At 41.4% G+C, this 23,691-nt stretch overlaps 1 protein-coding gene across 1 annotated transcript in view; it reads right to left on the bottom strand.

Annotated features, from left to right (window-relative positions):
• LOC136863054 (thrombospondin-2) overlaps window positions 1–23,691 on the bottom strand; it is an 87,206-nt gene that overhangs the window by 32,940 nt on the left and 30,575 nt on the right. Inside the window, exon 3 of the mRNA XM_068226347.1 lies at window positions 6,577–6,756. Within this exon, the coding sequence (XP_068082448.1) occupies window positions 6,577–6,756 (180 nt within the window). The remainder of the gene's footprint in view (window positions 1–6,576; window positions 6,757–23,691) is intronic.

Below are 23,691 nucleotides of genomic sequence, written 5' to 3'. Positions count from 1 at the left end.
TGGACAGGTGGAAGCTAAATATAAATTTTGGTTCGAATGTCTTCAGTAGTTTTCAAGTTGTAAGGAATACGCTTTACACGCACCCGCTCGTGAGTCAAGTCCGATGGGACTTGTACAGAAAAACGGTCCGTTAATGATATCTCCCTTATTAATCCTCGTATCGAAATGATGCACATGAGAAAAAAGGTTTAGAAATTAATTTCTACCAAGGTAGGTAGACTTCCATAAAGTTTGGTTGTGTACATTTTTTGGAAGTGCAAAATCACTGTTTCGGTTTCGTATAAACCCCCAGTCAGTTCAGGGATTTAGATACAATATTTGCCCTAAAACCTATCAAGGACAGGTGTATTCTAAATACGAATCTTGGTGGAAATGCATCCAGTAGTTTCTAGCACTCACGAACATACGGCGTAATTAAGGAAGAAAATAATACAGTTAAGAATGTTGAAACTAATAGAAAATGGATTATAACTGGGGACAGCCGGATAACGACAAATATGTAAATGCCAAGTGAATGTATTGGAAAATCAAATGCCCCTCAATAAATTATGCTAGTGTGAGTTATGGATATAATAAAGCGGTAACATAGGAGAAATTTAGGTCCAGTGATTCTTAGGTAAACAAATAAGAAGATGACTAATGGTGTTATTACTTAATCTATTCGAGGGCGGTTATAACCTCCAACGATATTCCGCCAATATGCCGCAGATGAGCCGATTGACGCCTCTCTTGCCATCTACCCAAGGAACAACCACGAATTTAAAAGCATGATGAGGAAAATGGCAATACGTTACTTCCCTACTGGCATGCAGTCAGAGACGTTGCCATGGTAAGTACGGTAAACGAAGTTTACAGAAAATCAATAGTATTAGAGAAAATGGAGGAAAACCACTGTGGTTTTCCTATAAACACCCCGTCTATTCAAACATTTTAAAATTATATGCATATCGGAACCTTCCCCGGGATGAGTATACTCTAAATATGAAGTTTGGCTGAGATCTATCCAGCCGTTTCGACGTGATGGTGGAAAAACCATTCTGGTTTTCCTATAAACCCCCCGTCTATTCAAGGATTTTAAAATGATATGCATATTGAAACCTTCCTCGTGATGAGTTTACTCTAAATATGAAGTTTGGTTGAGATCTATCAAGCCGTTTCGACGTGATGGTGGAAAAAACATTCTGGTTTTCCTATAAACCCCCGTCTATTCAAAGATTTTAAAATGATATGCATATCGAAACCTTCCCCGGGATGAGTATACTCTAAATACGAAGTTTGGTTGAGATCTATCCAGCCGTTTCGACGTGATGGTGGAAAAACCATTCTGATTTTCCTATAAACCCCCCGTCGATTCAAATATTTTAAAATGATATGCATATTGAAACCTTCCCCGGGATGAGTATACTCTAAATATGAAGTTTGGTTGAGATCTATCCAGCCGTTTCGACGTGATGGTGGAAAAAACATTCTGGTTTTCCTATAAACCCCCCGTCTATTCAAGGATTTTAAAATGAAATGCATATCAAAACCTTCCCCGGGATGAGTATACCCTAAATATGAAGTTTGGTTGAGATCTATCCAGCCGTTTCGACGTGATGGTGGAACAGACAAACAGACAGACAAACAGAAACAATTTTATTTATAGAGATTAAGAGTCGTGAAGCGAATGAAACATTTTTTCCAACTATACCCTGTGTGATGGAGCAATCGGATGTTATCAAGAAAACCATACTCCGACTTTTCAATAGTAATGTAAAGTCAGTAACCTTTACTGACCGTAGGCCCGGAAAATTATTCGTAAGACTACAATCAATCGCAAGTCTTCTTGAATCACTCTTGACGTCAAATTTTCAACACATGTTTATATCTAACGAATAACTATGAGAGATAGGAGAACAACAACCAATGAAAGTCTAAATAAGGAGTGGAAATGATGACCAAATTATACTTTAAGATAATCTACCGGATACATCGACGGATCAGCACTCGATTCGAACTCACTGGGTGCTCGAAGGCTTAGTCGTCAAAAGAAGAGGAGGACAGTGGATGAATGAATGAAAAACAAGAAATGAATTAACAAATGACGTGATCAATAATAGAACTCTGCTGTATGCTCCAGTGTAGAAGGAAATCAGTCCATTCAAACTGACGCCAAGTTGGCAAGTCAGTTGATTATCTATTATCATGTGTGGCTATACAGGGTGAAGCGAAATTCACGCACTCGGGCGTCGCAGCGTGTCTCCTCACATGCCAGCAATAAAAAAATGTCTCTCACAAAAGTTCGTCCTGCGAGTATATCCGGGAGAAAAAGGTCGTTGAAAAGTGTCAATCTGGCAACACTGTAACCACATGTAGGGTAACTACCACTGTCAGCACTTACAAGACGTTTAGTACAGTTGGAGCAGTGGATAGAGTTTTGGGTTAACATGCAGGAGGTCAAGGGGTCGATCCTGGATTGAGGCGTATGTTTTTTATTTCGTAAATGTAGTCCAGGTGATATGGTATTTGACATCTTAATCGTCAACAGCGATTGCAGCGGGTTCTCTAGAATCAATTTGCACTTACATACTACGATCCTAGAAATGGACGAACATTCGTTTTCAATGGTGAGCTTTGAAAGACGCCCTTCCCACGTCGTGGGCGTGAATTTCTTCGCACCACTTCATCTACTAGATGCGTTACAACGTGTTCAGCGTTACTTTTTTTTTTTTTTTGCTAGGGGCTTTACGTCGCACCGACACAGATAGGTCTTATGGCAACGATGGGACAGGAAAGGCCTAGGAGTTGGAAGGAAGCGGCCGTGGCCTTAATTAAGGTACAGCCCCAGCATTTTCCTGGTGTGAAAATGGGAAACCACGGAAAACCATTTTCAGGGCTGCCGATAGTGGGATTCGAACCTACTATCTCCTGGATGCAAGCTCACAGCCGCGCGCCTCTACGCGCACGGCCAACTCGCCCGGTTTCAGCGTTACTAAATTTTGTAAATGTAGGGTACATGTGACCTAAGAAACGGTATCTTCCTTTGTTACAGAATGTTATGTCCGATGGAAATTAGCAAATAAAAACGCGCCTCAACTCAGGATCGAATCCCCGACCACCTGCATGCTAACCCAAAACTATATCCACTGCAGCAACTGTACAGGACGACTAGTAAGTGCTGACAGAGGTAGTTACCCTACATGTGGTTACAGTGTTGCCAGATTGCCACTCTTCAAAGACCTTTTTCTCCCGGATATACTCGCAGGACGAACTTTTGTGAGATACATTTTTTTATTGCTGGCATTTGAGGAGTCGCGTTGCGACGACCGAGTGCGCGAATTTCGCTTCACTCTGTATATAGTGGGTTTAGGGTTAATCGCGTTTAGTGTAACCTCTGAAGTCCTCCGAGGCTTGGAACTCTATTACTTAGCTTTGCCTTCATACTTAAATCGTAGAGCGTAACTTACTACTATACTCTCATCTAGCAACGAGAATAATGAAAGAGTGATTCCTTTAGCTTAATCATGTTAGGACTCGACACAATAACGGAAGTGTTTCACTTTCATGCTCCCCTGAAATCTGAAAACTGTCACCTCTGCTTTTTTAAAAGAGTTCTTGTTTTTTATTTTTTTGTCCCGTGCTAATTTCGCTCAGCTACACATGCAAAGCCTTCATCAGAGCTTGTCGTGCGTGAGCTCATTGTGAAACTGTACAGGAAACGATGTTTGGAGGGAGCGTGCAAATATGTGTGTGTTTGTGGGGACAAAATTTGATTAAGCGCGCCAGTAACGGTGCGCGTGCCTCACTAGCAATCTGGTATGTCCGTCCGGGAATGTGTCAATTTATATGTCACACAGTGCTCTAACTGACGGTTAATTATTACACATTATTAATGAGCAGATTGCACAAGGTCTTGCGAGAAGGGGAGACACGGCATCAGTTTATACGTAGTATCAAATACTTCACTTCTTACTTACCTCTAAATTATTTGCCTGATGAAATATCGAAAATTAGGCAGAGATCATAACATCTGTATTACCTCTGAGAATCTCAGATTTTTGAAGCACAGGAGGGAAGCAAATAACACTGTAGTTACGCGTGACTTTTATTCCAATGGGACAGTTTCTCGTCGAATTAGAACTTCAGAACTTCATTTAATCTCTAGGATTTGAACGGGACTTCTTTGGTGGAAATATAACGACGATGTAACTCAACTACCGTTCCAGAGACTGTGTCACCAGAGATATTTTGCATGCCAACATCGTGACCTGGAGAATGACAGCCGAATGATACTGCAATTGAATCCGCACAAAGTTGTGTTTTCTCACACATGCTAAATCTGTGCCCTTATTCCTCTACACTCTTCTCAGATACACTTTTAAAATATTTGAGGTCGGGCTGAGTGGCTCAGACGGTTGAGGCGCTGGCCTTCTGACCCTAACTTGGCATGTTCGATCCTGGCTCAGTTCGGTGGTATTTGAAGGTACTCATATACGTTAGCCTCGTGTCAGTAGACGTACTGGCACGTAAAATAAGTCCTGCAGGACTAAATTCCGGCACCTCTGCATCTCCGAAAACAGTAAAAGTAATTAGTAGGACGTAGGCAAATAATATTTTGATTATTATTATTATTAAATATGTGTGAGTATACTGAACCAGAATGAAATGAATTTTCCGTTTTTAAAATGTTACATGATTTGAATCCAATTACAATAATTTTTGAGAGGGAAAAGTATTATGAAACGATATCTAATTCAAGAAGTGAGAAATATTTGATGCAGCTTTGATTCAGATGTACATTTCTACATTACTTATTCTACAGTTTAAGAGATAAAGGTACATAATACATAAACATTCAAATGCAAATAATTGTCATCCAAGTAATGCAGTACGTATACTCATACCAAGAAGCATTGATTTACAAATCATGCATCTCGCTCTAGGCATTAATGACATTACTACCAATATAAACAACGAAGATGTTTCCAGAAAATAGTTGATCAGGGGTAGGGGGTCAAACTCCGAATTTCAAGATCGTGGAAAATCCATTCGGCACTCCACGTCGTATTGTGTCGGCATGTAAATGATTTATGCTGACACATTTGGCGTTTACCCGGATTTTTTTAATTGAATTGCGGTTTCGATTCTCATACGGGTGCAGGACATTAACCGTCTTAGGTTAACTCCACTCACTCAGGGACTGAGTGTTTGTGAGCGTCTTAATACAAATGTTCATTTATATAGAACACATGGCACTACAAATCACCACAGAAATACACAATAGTGAATACATCACTTCACATAGGGTTGGGTCAGAAGAACATCCGACTTTAAAACTGTGCAAAATTCAGATTAGTGATGATCCTAGATAATTGGAAAAACTCCAGGAAAGAAGAAGAAGACGAAAGTTTCCTCCGTCACCTGTGTTTGGAAATGCTTAGGTTCAATGGGTACATGTAAAAAAGGGGTCATTTTAACTAAAAAATAAAATCAAGAACTTTTTTCAGGAACGAGTTTTATAATAATGGATACTCCAGTTTAGTCAGAAAATTGGACATTTCTCGGTGAGATGAAAAATAAAAGTGACAAAATTTTCTGTTGTTAAGAGTCCCAACTTCCCTTAAGCAGACTGGCTCCTTGAGTGATTGGTAGGCTTAGCAACCTTTGGTTAAGAGGTTCTCGCGACCTCTTCCCAGCCAGCCGGGATTTTAGCCATATCTGATTATCCTGTAGTTCATTAACACTTTGTGTTTGCTGTAACATACAACTCTTCTTTTCGTTCTGCATGAATGGGTCACTTAGGACCCTTCATGCCCAATGGTTCTTCATTTTCATCGATTGTTATAATTTCTAACCCTCCATCCAAGTACGTCGTGTTGGTTTCTTCCCGTCTTCTTCATTTATACACAAAGCAAACGACTTGGCTACGCGGTTCGAGGGCGTAGCTCTGGGCTTACATTCGGGAGATGGAGGGTTTGAATCCCATCGTCCTCAGCCCTGAAGACGGTTTCTCGTGAGTTCTCATTATAATTCCAGGCAAATGCTATGGGTGCACCTCAATTAAGACAAAATTCGCTTCCGTCCCAGTCCTAGCCCTGTCCGCTCCCATCGTCACCGTAACACCTATCTGGGTTGTTGTGACGTAAAACATATAGAAAAAACACAAATTAATACAAAACGCCATACAAAACCCACCACACCTCCTCAGAGATACGTGATACAGTATATCCATCGAGGAAGGGCACCCGAGCATTACACTAGGAAGTTCAGAACTATATGACATATCGTACCTGCGACCGTACCAGAATGTGCGCGAGAGATTAGAGAAGAAAAACATATTTTAATTATTATATTTCTTAATTAGTGTTGGTACAGTATAATGATGTGTGTTTGTAATTAAACCTCGTTAACGACACTTTGCATGTCCAGAGACACCGCCCTTCATTTCAGAGACATCTACTGAACTATTGTTAAGCCGAGTCAACAACTGAATCTACGTAACTAAAGTAACTAATATAAAGCTGTACTACAGGTCAATTCATATTAAAATGACATACAATCGAAGTTAATAAGGCAGTTGAATAGATAAATACATACCTTTTCGTTGTTCTGGAGACACCGCAGTAACGTGGGGTTGAACCAGTGACCATGAATTCTGATGCAGCTTGGCGTCAGATGTGAGTCTATAATGCAACACCAGCTGACTGGTTCTCAGGTTGGATGTGAGTTGAAACCAGGGACTTACACGTCCTGGAGAGTGGACTGACAGCAGGGTGCCTATAAAGAAAGTAGATATACAGTGAATCCGTATGATCGAATGGCAGTACTATCCAATTTCACACTGGGTTAAAACACTGTTATCGAAGAGCTTAAACAATATTGTTGGTAAACAGGCCTGAAAAGACCTACACGGCTTCCAGGAGTATTGAAGAATTACAGAAACATGAGGAATTTTCACTTCAATATTATCCACATCCGTGGCATAACCGTTAGCACAATTATCTCCTGTCCTCAGAAGTCCTGGAACAATTCCCGGTACCGCAGGGGATTTAAGAATAGCAGGAGGGCTGGTATGTGGTTAAAATGGTACTTGCAGCTCGCCTCCAGTGGGGACGCCTGGAAAAAGCTTCTCCACCGCCGGACGAGGGCACAAATTTACTTTTCAATCAATGAAAATCCACAGCCTGTTTCCAGTCATTCGACCGGGTCAGGAATGGAATGAATGAAGTCCCCATCTAGCGGCGAGGATAGGAATTGTGCCGGCTGTCGAAGCCTGTCGCACTCCCCTGGGGCGATGATTAATGAATGACAGATGAAATGAAATGATATTGGAGAGTGTTGCTGGAATGAAGTATGACAGAGAAAACCGGAGTACCCGGAGAAAAACCTGTCCCGCCTCCACTTTGTCCAGCACAAATGTCACATGGAGTGACCGGGATTTGAACCACGGAACTCAGCGGTGAGAGGCCGACGCGCTGCCGCCAGAGCCATGGAGGCTCTTACTTTGCAATAGTGAAATTAAAAAATAAAACACGCAAGAGTTCAAATTAAAAAATATACTAAAACGGGACATTGGAAATCATGTGAAAAACCAGGCGTAAACCATCTTCAAGATTCATCATGTTGACAATATATCCTAGTAAAGAGCCTCTGGAACGCCAGAAGCTCAGACTTCCGAAGAGAGCTATGGAGAGGGCTTGAAATGAAAGGTAATCTTTCAGATTATGTAAAGTGAAGTAGATTTGCATTTGTCTGGTTGACCATACAGAGTGTAACAATAATATACGGCCAAACTTTCAGGATAAATTCCTCGTATGTAGAAAAAGAAAAGATTTCATGTGGACATGTGTCCAAAAACGCGTTATTTCCATGATAGAATTCATTTTCTACAACTCTACGTAATATATTAATAATGGGAAACACAAAATAATAGAATACACCAGAATACCTCATGAAGCTCTTTCTTAAACGAAACGTTACCACTGATACATCAGCGTACCCGCGATTCAATGCGACGGCGGTCTGATATATGCGCCAATGCTACCGAACATTTCATGTAGGAAAGTGTTTCGAGTGGTTTTTCAGTATGTGTACGTACTGTTACTATGTGGTTTCCATTATTAATGTACTATGTAGAGTTGTAGAAAATAAGTTAAAAATGGAAATGGCGTATGGCTTTTAGTGTCGGGAGGTGCCGAGGACTTCGGATCGCCAAGTGCAAGTCCTTTGATATGACGACCTGCGCATCGTGGTGAGGATGCAATGATGATGAAGACGACACATACACCCAGCCCCCGTGCCAGCGGAATTAACTAATGATGGATAACATTCCCGACTTTGCCGGGAATCGAAACCGGGACCTCTGTGGCTAAAGGCCAGCACGTTAACTATTTATCCAAGTAAATAAGTTATAACACGGAAATAAAATGTTTCCGATCTCATGCCCATACAAGATATTTTCTTTTTCAGCGTATAAAGAATTTGTCATGCGCGTTTGGCCTATCATTCATATTTAGATCATTCTCTTTTCAAGAGGAAGAACGATCACGACGATCTTCGTCGAGGGACACTTTTTAACTGAAAAAGTAAAAGTCCATTGGTTGGTTAACTTCGATTTTTCTCTTTGCTAGCATGTAAAGGAAACAAGAAAAGCCTACCTTGTTCTCTAGATTGAGTTAGATATCTTGTTACAGCTCTCTGTAAATTCACTGGCTGATGGTACGTGACTAATGTGACGAACTGTTCGTTTGTCATAGTATTTGTATCCATTTCTTCTTGGCAAAGTAATAAAAACAGATTGCAACCACGCATTATAAATTACTCTTGTGTTATAGAGGAAGTTTTTTAAACTCCACTAATAGTCGTAGTTGTGTCTGTTCAGTAAATTTTAGAATTTTAACTCTTACTTGATCAGGACTAGGATCTGTAAGTGCTCGTGGTTTTTAACGTCGCACTAACGTATCTAAGGTTTTCCACAACGCAAGGATGGGAAAGGGTTAGGAATGGGAAAGGAGTGACCTTAGCCTTAAGGCACAACCCCAGCATTTTCCCGGTGTGAAAATGGGAAACCACGGAAATCCATATTCAGGGCTGCTACCATTTCCCGAATAGAAGCTCATAGCTATGCGACCCTATCTGCGTGGCCACCTCACTCTATTTTGGTGTTAGTTGTCCTACATTTGCACATATTATTCATATTTTTCTATTTACTTCTGCAAATAAGCTCCTGTGCACGTATGTACGTTTGTTTTTTGTACGCTTCTGAACATATACTTATGCCTGATTTTATACAACCTTTTCTATTATTAACTCAATGATTCCTTCGGTCTTCCACACTTATTTTTAAATGTGTAGCTTTATTCCATTGTATAAAGAAACGTATCTTTCGAGTGATTATTCTTCTCGTTGAAATCCTCAAGCAGTATTCTCGGTTTTAGCAAGATCTTCATCTAATTTGATCTCTACATTGTTCTTTGAACCTTGGGTTCCGTAAATGAGAGATGTGTATTATTTCCTGCCTTTGTTGTGGTAATTTCTTGAGCTTAATTGTGATTTTACTATCAACGGATTAAGTTTCTCATCATACGTCTGCACGGAGATATGTCTGTAGTGTCTTAATTGAATTTCGACATCGTCTATTAATCAGGATGAAATGTATTTCATTCCTAATTACTTTCATGCTGTTATGTTTTGCTGCTTTCTAGGCGTAGAGTTTTCTTTCACGATGATAATTATTATCAGTTTTAGTCGTAGCCACGCCAAACAATCTCTGCACCGACCATTAGGGCCGTGCACAAGTAGAATATACTCGTAACCTCCGGGTTGAGTGCGATAGAGTCGTTAGCCTCATGCCTGGTCACTTTCGCTGCCAGGAATTACCTAGCTTCTCCAGAAGGGGAAGTTTCTTTTCTAAATTTCTCAACTTCCTGGCGGAGAATGTAATCCACGACCTTTCAGAAGAACCGATCACCACTTTTCCACCTCAACTCCTAGATACAGTCTCAAGTTATATAATTCCATAGTGATTTTAAGTGGCATTAGTTCTATGCTTTTGTTAATCTTACTTGACTGTCCGACTCGTTGACTGAATGGTCAGCGTACTGCCTTCGGTTCAGAGGGTCCTGGGTTCGATTCCTGGCCGGTTCGGGGAATTTAACCTACATTGGTTAATTCCAGTGGCTCGGGGGCTGGGTATTTGTGCTGACCCCTGAATCCCTGCAACTCACACACCACACATAACACTATCCTTCACCACAATAACACGCAGTTACCTACACAAGGCAGATGCCGCTCACCCTCATTGGAGGGTCTGCATTACAAGGGGTGCACTCGGCTAGAAATAGCCACACGAAATGAATTAATAATCTTTAGTTGACGGCAAAATTTTTAAAAGATCGTAAAATACGACAAATAAATGTATAAATATATAACTTACATAATTAATCTACATTACTGAGTAAAATGCCTCTCGGTGTTCATTCTGCAAGCCTCTGCGAATTAACTATTCGTCTTCACAATTAAGGACAAAAAATGGAAATGGGTAAAAGTGCCGAAATACGAAAAATGTGTGTTTTTTTAAATAAGGGATGTATTAGCCATGCCGCGTATAGTGGCAACTTGAGCATGTGCCTGAGGTCATTAGTTTAGTTGGTAGGAAGTTCAGCAGGTAGAGCCACAGTCCAATGTGCCCAGCTGAGTTTGTTGGGGAAGGGGCGACTTAATTAAAGATATGAAATTTTGGGAAGCAAAATATTGTTATGTAATTATATAAAATGTTTGGATGTAGTATACTTGCACTTCGAAGGCCGTAGGTAATCATTACTTCCTGGTCGTCTTTGGTACGTAGAGAAGGATGAATGTGCCATTGTGCTCGGGAACTCTATTATTGGCCTTTACTGCCAGTTTCTGGCACTTTCACCCTTTTCCATCTTTGGTCGTCGATTGTCCGTTTCAAATTACCTCCGTGGCCTTATTGAATACCACACCGCATATCTATATATCACCAGAAACTGCAATACGTCTGACCATCGTCATCTTGGTCTCCCTCTGTTTCTCTTATCCTCTATAATAGGTCCATCATGCTCCTAGGTAACTTATCCTCCTCCATCCATACCGTGTGTCCATACAACCTAATGTGGTTTATACGCACGCGTTAATTCATGGAGTTCACTGCTAACTTACCATCTCCTCACTGTATGTACCCTACTGCCATTGTTTTGACCTGTTTTTACCTTGGAATCATTCTCACTAACTTCATGTCTATTACTTCCAGTACATGAATAGGTATCATGAGTCCATTCAGCTTTCAGCTTTCAGCCGAGATCGTCTGAGAACTCGTTTAATTGATCATAGAAAACCATTAATCTCAACTGTATGCTCACTGCATTAGCTTTGCTACACCTACGTTCTATTTCGCTTACTGTAGACTATTACTCTCCTGGGAGAACACGTATCTCAAGTAGTTGGTATTGTCAACCTGTTACCGAGGAAGTTAGCTCTGCGGTTCTGGCCGTCTAGCCAGTATTACCTTGCATTCGGATGATTAAGTGTTCAAACCCATTTATCAGCAGCCTTAAAGCTGCTCATCCGTGGTTTCCCATTTTCAAACCAATGGTGAGGCTGTACTTTAAGGCCATGGTTGCTGACTTCCCAGTTCCAGCCCTTGCTTCCCTCATCATCGCCGTAAATCCGCATGGATCAATGCGACGGCAATTGGGAACATGCATCATTTTCAAAAATTTTTTTTTTGAAAAGTACACCAATGAAATAGTACGTAAACGTATTACATTGTGGTATGTTGCCTTGTTTTCTACCATTAAAAAAATATTTAATAGTGCCTTTCCGCAAGGCGAGTGAAACGGCCTCTGACGTAAGCGGCGCGCTGTGACGTCACGATCCAGTACCGCATGGAGCTCTATCAGCCGTTGTGCATCAGCCGTTGCTAAAAGCAGATTGTTTATTATTCACGATCGCGAATAACTTCGAAATGACAGAAGAAAGGTTCGAAACAGCACAGTCAGACAATCTACCATGTGTAGATGTCATCATTCTTGAAAAATGTGACTTTTGTGGCCGAAGAAATTCGCGGATAACAAGCAAGTTTGTAAGTGGCGTCTTTTATATACGTGCAATGTACTGTAACCCATAGTATTAGGATAACAACGAACCTGGATAGATATCACATCACTTTCAACATTTCCTTCTAGACTGATTCCCCTATTAAAGAAGAACATTACATTTTCGGGCTTTCAGCATTAGTAAAGTAAGAAATCGGATTTCAGCACTAACATAAACATATAGGTAGCATTATAGTACTAGTCCGCTTCTGTGGTGTAGTGGTTAATGTGTGCCACTCCCGGAGGCCCGGTTTCGATTCCCGGCTCTGCCATGAAAGTTGAAAACAAATAGTACGAGGACTGGAACGGGGTCTACTCAGCCTCGGGAGGTCAACTGAGTAGAAGGGTTTCGAATCCCAACTCAGCCATCCTCGAAGTGGTTTTTCGTATTTTCCTACTTCTCCTCCAGGCACCTAAGGCCACGGCCGTTTCCTTCCCTCTTCCTTGTCTATCCCTTCCTATCCTCCCATCCTCCAACAAGGCCCCTGTTGAGCATAACAGGTGAGGCCGCCTGGGCGAGGTAATGGCCCTCCTCACCAGTTCCATCCCATACTCAAAGTCTCACGTTCCAGGACACTGCCCTTGAAGTGGTAGAGGTGAAATCCCTCGCTGAGTCCGAGAGAAAACCAACCCTGAAGGATACACTGATTAAGAAAGAAAGAAAGAAAGACAGAAAGAAAGAAGGAAAGAAAGAGCATAGTACTATAGGGCTATAATCTATCATTCCCCAAAAAATATATAATTATGGTTGGGACAACTGGCCTACCCACTTCCAGGGCCCATGAAAGAGAATTAAATATCTTTGTGGAGGGAAAAAGTTAAACATGATAAAGATAAATATGACTTCATCTAGTTTTCACAAGTCGGGCTGAGTGGTTCAGACTGTTGAGGTGCTGGCTTTCGGACCCCAACTTGGCAGGTTCGATCCTGGTTCAGTCCGGTGGTAGTTGAAGGTGCTCAAATACGTCAGCCTCGTGTCGGTAGATTTACTGGCACGTAAAAGAACTCCTGCAGGACTAAATTCCTGCACATCGGCGTCTCCGAAAATCGTAGAAGTAGTTAGCGGGGCGTGAAGCCAATAACATTAATTACATTTGGCTTTTAACAAGCTGAGCATATCAGGAAAGAAAAGTGTCCCGGTGACATTTTAGTCGCTCAATACAGGAATGTCTTTGGGTGCTGTGACTTTTACTTTTTTTTTTTTTTTTTTACGTTACACCGTCACATATAGGTCTTATGGCGACGATGGGACAGGAGAGGCCTAGGAATGGGAACAAAGCGGCCGTGGCCTTAGGTACAGCCTCAGCACTTGCCTGGTGTGAAAATGGGAAACACGGAAAATCATCTTCAGGGCTGCCGGCAGTGGGGTTCAAAACCCACTATCTCCAGGATGCGAGCTCACAGCTGCGCGCTCCTAACCGCACGGCCAACTCGCGCGGTATTTTTACCCTTCGGTTTATTGACTTGGCTTGTATAACCTAAAACTTAGGCTAAGTTGGATAATATTTTAAACACCTACATCACTATTTTCACCTGTGTGCAATTATGTTATTTATTTCATTAATATTATGATAATTATTATAATTGAGTATTGTTAACTTATAAGACCCCAACAGACAAGCATTGGTTTTGTGTAGAGTTATACATTTGTTAAATTCACGTTGTTTCCTTTCATGATGTACACGCCTATTCTTTGTTACATTATAGAGTATTTAGATATAGCCTAAATTTCTTTACCAATTAAGCTCTTCAATAAAGACATATATAACTGTCCCATGCCAAGATATATTGGTAGAATTAGAGCTGTCAAAATGGTTCATAACCCCTTTGATTTATTATCTTGACATGGATCACCCAAAACATAGGTTAGGTTTGGAGAATACTTTAATAATCAGCATTATTTAATGCACTGTTTTTTACTTTCATATTCCAAGATGTAATTGAAGCACTTAAATAAAGCATCATACATTAAAATTTAAAGTTGTACCACTAGAACAGCTGACATGGAAAAGTGATTTGAAAATTCAAACAAGTTCATCTTACGTTAAAAATCTTCAAAAAAAATAAACTGTAGACTTTTCCGATATATCACCAGCATTTCTCCGGCTCGCCAAAATCCATTTCTCCCTAGTTTTAGCGTCTTTGGAACATTTATAAACAATTTGTTTGGTATGGTATGCGATGTGCTATTGCACATCGGAACTCTACACCATTTATAAGTTTTCTGCCTCACTGTCTGTGCAGGATTCATTTTAAGTCTAAAATATACCACTCAGATTATTATCCAATGTATAGACCTCGAATTTAACCATACTAGACACTAACGCAAAGTAGAAATACGCGAAGTGTATCCTGCTTCTCACAGCACACTATGTGTTACTTCGTCTGCTAATTCAGTCAACCTGTACGATGACGTCAGACCAATGAGATCGCGTGCTTGCGTGACGTGACATTTTCGTAGATTTTTATCACGTTTGGAGTTATTATTTGTACATTCTGATCACATTTTTGAATTCTGCATGAAATTTTGAACCAGATTAGCATATTTTTAATTAAAACCCCGGATCATGCATGTTCCCTATTCACTAGCAATGGTCATCGGTTCTAGTTCAGTATTTGCTACTACTCGTAGATACTTAATGCTAATATACAAATGAATGGCATATATATATAGAGTGAACTGAAATTCGCGCACTCGGGCGTTGCAGCGCGACTCCTTACATTGCAGCAATTAAAAAATGTCTCTCGCAAAATTGCGTCCTGCGAGTATATCCGGCAGAAAAACGACGTTGAAGAGTGGCAATCTGGCAACACTGTAACCACGTGTAGGGTAACTACCTCTGTCAGCACATATTAGTCGTGCTGTACAGTTGGTGCAGTGGACAGAGTTTTGGGTTAGCATGCAGGAGGTCGAGGCGTCGATCCTGGGTTGAGGCGTATGTTTTTTATTTCATCTAGTATCGCATCTAGTAGATGAAATGGTGCGAATAAATTCACGCCCACAACGTGGAAAAGGCGTCTTTCAATGCTGACCAATAATAATAATAATAATAATAATAATAATAATAATAATAATAATAATAATAATAATAATAATAATAATAATAATAATAATAACAAAAATAATAATAATAATAATAATAATAATAATAATAATAATAATAATAATAATAATAATAATAATAATAATAATTGTTACCGAGTTTTTGTGGTAGTTAAGCATGAAAGAAGGTGCTGGGTGGTGAATAGGTCTCAAGCTACTAAAGAGAAATTAAATTTTAAAATTTAACAAGGTTATATTTTCTTTTCAAAATTAGGTAACAACAAATAGAACAGGTACTTAGTAGCCGAAATACAACTTGAAATGTACAATTACAGGGATTAAAGAATTTGGGCTTCGAGCCCTGAAAACACAATTCTTGAGCAACTAGCTCAACTTTACGATATACCAATTTCAAAAAAAGGGGCAGAAGACCCCACTCAAACCCTGGAGCCCTTGCTCCAAATTACACAGCAAAGCCTCCTCGAGGCATACAACTCTCAGTTTTAGAAAAGAGCCACTCGCTCTTAAAGTTAAGCCTCTCCCAGGCCACACCAAACTCAACTTTCAAGTTGTCCTCAAAGGACATATACACAGGGGTAAAATACCCAACCTACTGAGGTCTATTAGGTGAGAAAAGATTAATACATGACCTCTAAAATACAACTTGAGAGGAGGCGAACTTGCACTCCTAATACACTTTGCTTTTAAAACCTAATCTGGCTCTGGGCCACTAACGCAAGGAATAATCCCATACTACAGAGGTGACTTAGAGAAGAACACTTTACATTACATAAACGAAGAAAAGTTTGAGAAAATAAGTTCACCTCAAAACAAATGTGAGTGGGAGCTCGAGAGGGTTAGCACTCTCTATCCCAATAGGTAACTTTACAAGAAAAAGAAGAAAAGAGTAGTTACATTTTAGAAAAAGGTTACATGATGGAAAACGCTTCGAACCCGCCGCGAGAGTTAAACTGCCGACCTAGCAAGAAAAGAAGATATTAATAGGCCATTACCTGGTAGTAGATCGCTGCCGAGGAAAGAGGCGCTTCCCGCCTCCTGCTATGTACTTAATACACTGAAAGATGGAACAGAAGTGGCCCGGAGACCCCAAAATCAGCAGTTTATATCCTCTCGCGGAAGATTCTAGGCGTTAGGGGAAATAAAACACCCTCCCACAAAATCTTTATTGGTTCGGGAAAAGAAACCCCTACATAGAGGAAAAAGAAACACATTATTGGTGGAAAATTAATTAAAGAAATTCGGGATTGGCTAGATCCAAACTAAGGGGAAAAAGAGGGGTATACAGCCAACTTAAACAATAACAGAAAGAAATTTAACAAGAAACAAACTTTTGAAATAAAAATTTCTCCAACAAAATAGTTCTTTGATTTCGCACTAGGTTGCACTATTGTAATTCTTCAGTAGTGTCCTCTAGAAGAGAAAGTTCACACTTCTTACTTCAAGCGAAACAAGAACACATCAAAAGTGACACAGTTCAAAAACTCAAAATTTTCCACGTGGTGACATCTTCTGAGAAAGTAGAGAATTAATAGAATAGATAAAGTTCAACCTTCCTCCAGAAGAGGTGTTTCAACTGGCGCAACTTTTAAATAAACAGAGTAGAGGTGTACCGCCCGGTACAGACCTCCCCCCCCAAAAGTTCCTCCAAGGGGTAACACAGAAGAACATAAGCTTTGTTTCCAAAATAAGGTCCAAGTTTTGATGTTGATATTAAGATTAATTGCGGAAGCATTTATAAGATTTTAGTAATTTGGTTGGTTGCAATTTCAAAATTTTGTTGTTGCCGGTGCAGTAAAGTTTTTATGTTTGTAGAATTTGTATTTCTGAAGATAAACTTTTAATACTTAAAGGTGAAGAAAAATTTTGCAATGTCCACCAAATATTGTTGTTAAATTCCCAAATGTAATTATTGCTTATGGTGACTGTCCATGTAGTTGATGTAGGTTGAGTCGAATGGCCAGACCGGCCGTTGCAGCTTGCGTCCAACGGAGGCCGCTCGGACCCCTTAAGTACCCTGAGATACCGCTCGCCCGCACTATGAGGGGAGCAGAGGTGTTGAAGTACGCCGCGCCCGCGGTGAACAGATACAGGCTGCGGGCATGTAGCAGGTCGTGCGCCGCACATCAGCCTTGGCCGGGAGGTGAGCTCCGGCTCGCCGTGCACATGTCGTCCTCGCTGGAGAGGAGGGGGCCCATCCCCCTCCCCAGTCGCTGCACGGCGCTGCGCGGCTGCGGGGGCGCTGAAACATTAAAGCTAGGCGGCAGAATTGTGTTGGACAATTATTTTCTTTGAGGGTACAGGCTTGTAGAGAGAGTGAGGGGCCAGCGGCGTGCAGATATTCATGGTATTCATTAAGCCACTGTGTAGAGTGGAGCAGGAGACGGGAGCGTGGTAATGGCCGTGGCAAGAACAGGATGGCAGTTTAACGGGTCGGGGCAGGTTTTACATAAGGCTTACATCTAAAACCAAAATATTACAGAAGGGGCAGAATGCCTTAAAAGTGAAACTCAAAAAAAATATAACCTTCATATCCTTTCAAAATAATATGGAGCAAGTTAACACAGAAATTACACCGGTTTCACCTGGGACAGGTGAACTCTAAATATCCTCTCGGTGGCTGGATTACTTAGCAATAAGGTAACCGGCGTAAGAAAATCGAGAATGATACAAGGCCCATGAAATCTGGGGGCAAGCTTGCCCGCGGGAACAAAATTTTTGACCATAACCTGGTCGCCTACCTTCAAAGTGGTGGGTCTCCGTCCACGATCATACCTTTCCCTAACCTTTTCATGAGACACTTTAAGATTGGCTTTAGCCTTCTTCCAAAGATCTTTAATGTTATCCGGATCTATTGTCTCGGGTAGAATGTCATTCAAAGACCAGAGGTTAGAGAGCGGCGAGTTGGGAACAAACTTAAACATTAAAGAAGCTGGAGTAAACTTGTGAGATTCATGAACCGCCGAATTCAAAGCAAAAGCTATCCAATGCAGGGACGTGTCCCACCTGGAAGGATCTTCATGATGATTGGCAATGAGTGCGGACCTGAGATTACGGTTAACCCGTTCAGCCAGAGATGGTTGAGGATAATAAGCAGATGTAGTTACATGAGAGATGGACAAGTCAAAACGGAATTTACGAAATAAATTTGATGTAAAAGCCTTAGCATTATCAGATACAATATATTGACACGGACCAAAGGAAGCAAAAATAGAATTTAGGCAAGTAATGGTGGACTGAGCGGTAGCCAGCTTAGTCGGAAATAACCAGGAAAATCTTGTAAAACCATCTACACACACAAAGATGAACTTGTTGGCATTACCCTTTGACTGGGGGAAGGGTCCCACATAATCGATATACAGGCGTTCCATGGGGCGCGACGCTTGATGAGAAGACAAAAGGCCTACTTTAGTGGACATGGTGGGTTTACTGATCAAACAAGATTTACAAGCTTTTACAAGTTCCCGAATTTCACCGTCCATACCTTTCCATATGAACATTTCACGAATCTTTTCACGAGTTTTAAAGATTCCAAGATGCCCCCCCAATGGGGTCTCATGATAGTATTTGAAGATCATAGGTACAAGAACCGCTGGAACAACAACTTTCATCAACTTATCATGCCTCGAAGGGCAACATAGAACACCATTCCTCAGAACATAAGGGACAGCATGTTCCCCAGAAGAAAGGGTTTCCATTATCGGAGCCAGCGTCGGATCTTCACGTTGGTATTTCTCAATATCCCTAAAAAGCATGGGAGCATCTGTTAAGATGGCATTAACACCAGATAGTATGGACTCGGAAGGTGATGAACTGTCGACCGGTTCGTGGGTCTCTACGTCGTTATGAAACATACGGCTGAGTCCATCGGCAACAACATTTTCAGTACCTCTGATATGCCGTACATCGAATTGGAAGGCAGAAATACGGATGGCCCAACGGGCTATACGACCTGTACGACGCGGCCTACCTAAGACCCAGCTTAAGGCTTGATTATCTGTCTCCAGATCGAATTTGACGTGTTCCAGATAGAGACGGAACTTTTCTAAGGCGAATAAGACTGCCAACCCTTCGAGCTCATAGATGGAATACTTGGCTTCTTGAACCGATAGAGTCCTAGATGCATAGGCGATGGGACGCCTCCCTAGTTCAGTCTCTTGAAGAAGGACTGCAGCTACAGCTGACGACGACGCGTCCGTTTGGACGATGAATTTCTTCGAGAAATCAGGCATAGCAAGTACAGGGGCATTACAGAGAGCTAATTTAAGATCTTCGAAAGCGGCTTGTTGAGAAGGTCCCCACTCGAATTTGATGCCTTTCCTACGAAGAAGGTTTAAGGGCGCCGCTCTATTAGCGAAGTTAGGAATAAACTTCCTGAAGAAATTCACCATACCAATGAATCTAGCGATACCTTTGATGTCCTTAGGAGGTTTAAAATCACGGATGGCCTGTGTTCTAGAATGATCGACTGCTACACCATCAGGTGACACAATATGCCCTAGGAATGACATAGAGGGCTTAGCAAAGGCAACCTTGGACAACTTAACAGTTAACCCAGCCTTACGAAGGCGATTGAGAACTTCTCGCAAATGATCTAGATGTTTTTCAAAGGTTTCGGAAAATACGACGACATCATCCAAGTAGTGATATAAGTACTCAAATTTGATGTCGGAAAAGACCCTATCTAGTAGCCTAGTGAGCACAGCTGCCCCCGTGGGGAGCCCGAAAGGCACGCGGTTGTATTCGTATAAATTCCAGTCCGTGGCAAACGCAGTAAGATGTTTAGACTCTTCGGCAAGGGGAATTTGATTGTAGGCCTGATTCAAGTCCAAGATGGTGAAGAACTTGGCCTTACGAAACCATGAAAAGCAAGAATGAAGGTCGGGAAGGGGCACAGATTGCAACACCACCTTCCGATTGAGAGCCCTGTAATCAATGACAGGCCTGAAGCCTCCTTGGGGTTTCGGGACTAGAAAAATAGGCGAAGAATACGCTGACTTAGAGGGCCTAATAATACCATCCTTCAACATCTGATCGATGATTTCTTTCAGAGCCTTCATTTTAGGTGGAGATAGTCTATACGGTGGAAAGCGAACAGGAATCGAATCCGTGACCTCGATTTTGTATTCAATAAGGTCAGTAACACCAAGAGTATCAGAGAACACCTCGGGAAACGACTGACACAGTTTCCGAATACTATCAGCCTGCTCCTCAGGTAGATGTCTAAGGTCTAACAACATCTCATCCTGGGTAGGCGAAACAGATGAACATGATACAGAATTACACTTTAACAAGGGAATTCTACAATTGGACGCAAATTTGAATGTGCACGACCTACTCTGGAGATCGAGCACAAGACCAGTGTGAGAAATGAAGTCCGCTCCCAATATGATGGGGCAAGACAAACGCTTGGCCACAAACAATTTGATCTTCCATGTAAATTTAAAAACCCGAATTTTGACATGTAAGGAACCTAGAATTTCTAATGGAGATGAATTAGCCGAAACATATTGAACAGGAGAAGAGACATAGTCAGGGAGTTTACAAACAGATTTCAATTTAGAATACCAATCAGCCGAAATAATGGAACAAACACTGCCTGAATCTAAGAGAGCTGTTATAGGCTCGTTATTTAACTCAATCTTAAGAAAAGGAACAGGTGCGGGGGTATCCGCCGCAATCCTAAGACACTCTTTAGGGCATTCAAAAGATGAATTTGAAGGCTGGTCGTTCTCTGCATTTACAACCTGTTTACTAGGGGCTAAGTCTCGGGAAGATGGATTAGTCGGCTCAGCCGACGCCACTAGTCACTTTTTATTATTGGAATAGCTGGAATTTGCACCAGAAGTTGAGCAGGAGGGGGTGCTATTTGAGTTTGGGCAATTCTTGGCGATATGTGAGAAGGCCCCACACTTAAAACAGCCTTGTGATGACCCTACTCCATTCCTTGTCCCACTTGACTTGATCAGAGGACACTTATTCCGCAGATGGTCAGGCGACCCACAAGCATAACATTTACGGGGATTGACTGGTCGGCGAGGTGGAGGCCGAGTGTTACTAAAGGAAGGCGGGGGTTCTTTCGCCACACGCAAGGAATCGGCATACCTAACTCCTTCCGCAGAGACGGCTAATGCTTCCAGTTCAGAGAAGGTTTGCGGGCACGCCGCGAAACACAAATATGACCTGTAGGGTGGTGAAATCCCTTCGACAATAGCTTGCACGATCTGATCCTCAGGGAAGTGGAGAGCAAACACCCTAGTATAAAACTTAATATCTTGGATGAAGTCTGCCAGGTTTTCATCCAAGCGCTGTACCCGATAATAGTATTTCTGAATAAGGGAGGACCTGGCCCTAGCCGGGATGAAGTTAGCTAGCAAATGGGCATGGAAATCCTCAATAGAAGATTGCTCAGCGATGGCTCTAACTATTTTGTCAGATAGAACACCAATAGCATAAGGATAGATAATTTGCAAAATTTGACATGGGGAAAGAGAAAACACGAGGGCATGATCCTGAAATTCCACTAGAAATCTTCAAAATGAAATTACGTCACTGGTGGTGTTGACGGAAAACTTAGAGATACCTCTAAGCAACATTGCCAACGGATGAGGCAAGCTGCTGAACCCAGGTGACATAGTCGTTAAAGGTTTCAATGGCAAAGAAGTTAATTCAGAGCGGATGTTACTCAATGACGCACGGCGTTCAGATTCGTTGTTCGATGGGGCAGAGATAGTTTGAGCAGCAACGGTTATCCTATTGACTTCTCCCTGAGGAGGCTCTTCCTCGTTACCTACATTCACCGTGGCGGGTTGATCAGTTTTGGGAGGAACTTCGCCGGTTAGCAATTGAGTGACCTTATTAGACAATTCAGAAATAGTTTCAAGGAGCGTATTAGCGTCCTTCCTCTGGACGTCATTCACCTTTAGAGACAACAGATCATTAACTCTATTTGCAAAGTGATACAGCCTGCCTTGCACACGCTTAATTTGATTAGGAGACGGATCGTTTTCATCAAAAAAGCTGACTACCGATGCTAGCCCAGTAATATTCTCGACAATCGTGGAAAGAGAGTCATCAATTTCTTTCTCTCCCAAATTGGGGATGGAAATGGGCAAATCAAGGGACTCTCTAAGCTTGTTAGTGTCTATTGCAACCGTGCCTCCAGATTGAACGTTTCTGATAGTTAACTCATATATCAACTCCTCTTTACGCAAGTAGTTAAGGAGGAGAACATCGCGAGGGCCGGGCATGATGACAGAACAATTTTGAAAAACTCAAAAATTCCAGCAACTAAGAAAATTGTTAGAGTTCGAATCAAAGCAATGTTTAGCCGTCAAAAGGGGCTAAATTGAGACCCATTCAACCACGCTCTGCTACCACTTGTTACCGAGTTTTTGTGGTAGTTAAGCATGAAAGAAGGTGCTGGGTGGTGAATAGGTCTCAAGCTACTAAAGAGAAATTAAATTTTAAAATTTAACAAGGTTATATTTTCTTTTCAAAATTAGGTAACAACAAATAGAACAGGTACTTAGTAGCCGAAATACAACTTGAAATGTACAATTACAGGGATTAAAGAATTTGGGCTTCGAGCCCTGAAAACACAATTCTTGAGCAACTAGCTCAACTTTACGATATACCAATTTCAAAAAAAGGGGCAGAAGACCCCACTCAAACCCTGGAGCCCTTGCTCCAAATTACACAGCAAAGCCTCCTCGAGGCATACAACTCTCAGTTTTAGAAAAGAGCCACTCGCTCTTAAAGTTAAGCCTCTCCCAGGCCACACCAAACTCAACTTTCAAGTTGTCCTCAAAGGACATATACACAGGGGTAAAATACCCAACCTACTGAGGTCTATTAGGTGAGAAAAGATTAATACATGACCTCTAAAATACAACTTGAGAGGAGGCGAACTTGCACTCCTAATACACTTTGCTTTTAAAACCTAATCTGGCTCTGGGCCACTAACGCAAGGAATAATCCCATACTACAGAGGTGACTTAGAGAAGAACACTTTACATTACATAAACGAAGAAAAGTTTGAGAAAATAAGTTCACCTCAAAACAAATGTGAGTGGGAGCTCGAGAGGGTTAGCACTCTCTATCCCAATAGGTAACTTTACAAGAAAAAGAAGAAAAGAGTAGTTACATTTTAGAAAAAGGTTACATGATGGAAAACGCTTCGAACCCGCCGCGAGAGTTAAACTGCCGACCTAGCAAGAAAAGAAGATATTAATAGGCCATTACCTGGTAGTAGATCGCTGCCGAGGAAAGAGGCGCTTCCCGCCTCCTGCTATGTACTTAATACACTGAAAGATGGAACAGAAGTGGCCCGGAGACCCCAAAATCAGCAGTTTATATCCTCTCGCGGAAGATTCTAGGCGTTAGGGGAAATAAAACACCCTCCCACAAAATCTTTATTGGTTCGGGAAAAGAAACCCCTACATAGAGGAAAAAGAAACACATTATTGGTGGAAAATTAATTAAAGAAATTCGGGATTGGCTAGATCCAAACTAAGGGGAAAAAGAGGGGTATAC

The sequence above is a fragment of the Anabrus simplex genome, chromosome 1 (genome assembly GCF_040414725.1).
Source record: "Anabrus simplex isolate iqAnaSimp1 chromosome 1, ASM4041472v1, whole genome shotgun sequence".
In the NCBI taxonomy this organism is placed as follows: Eukaryota; Metazoa; Arthropoda; class Insecta; order Orthoptera; family Tettigoniidae; genus Anabrus; species Anabrus simplex.
Note: the sequence above shows the minus strand (reverse complement) of the source record. Positions and strands in the feature narration are given on the sequence as shown.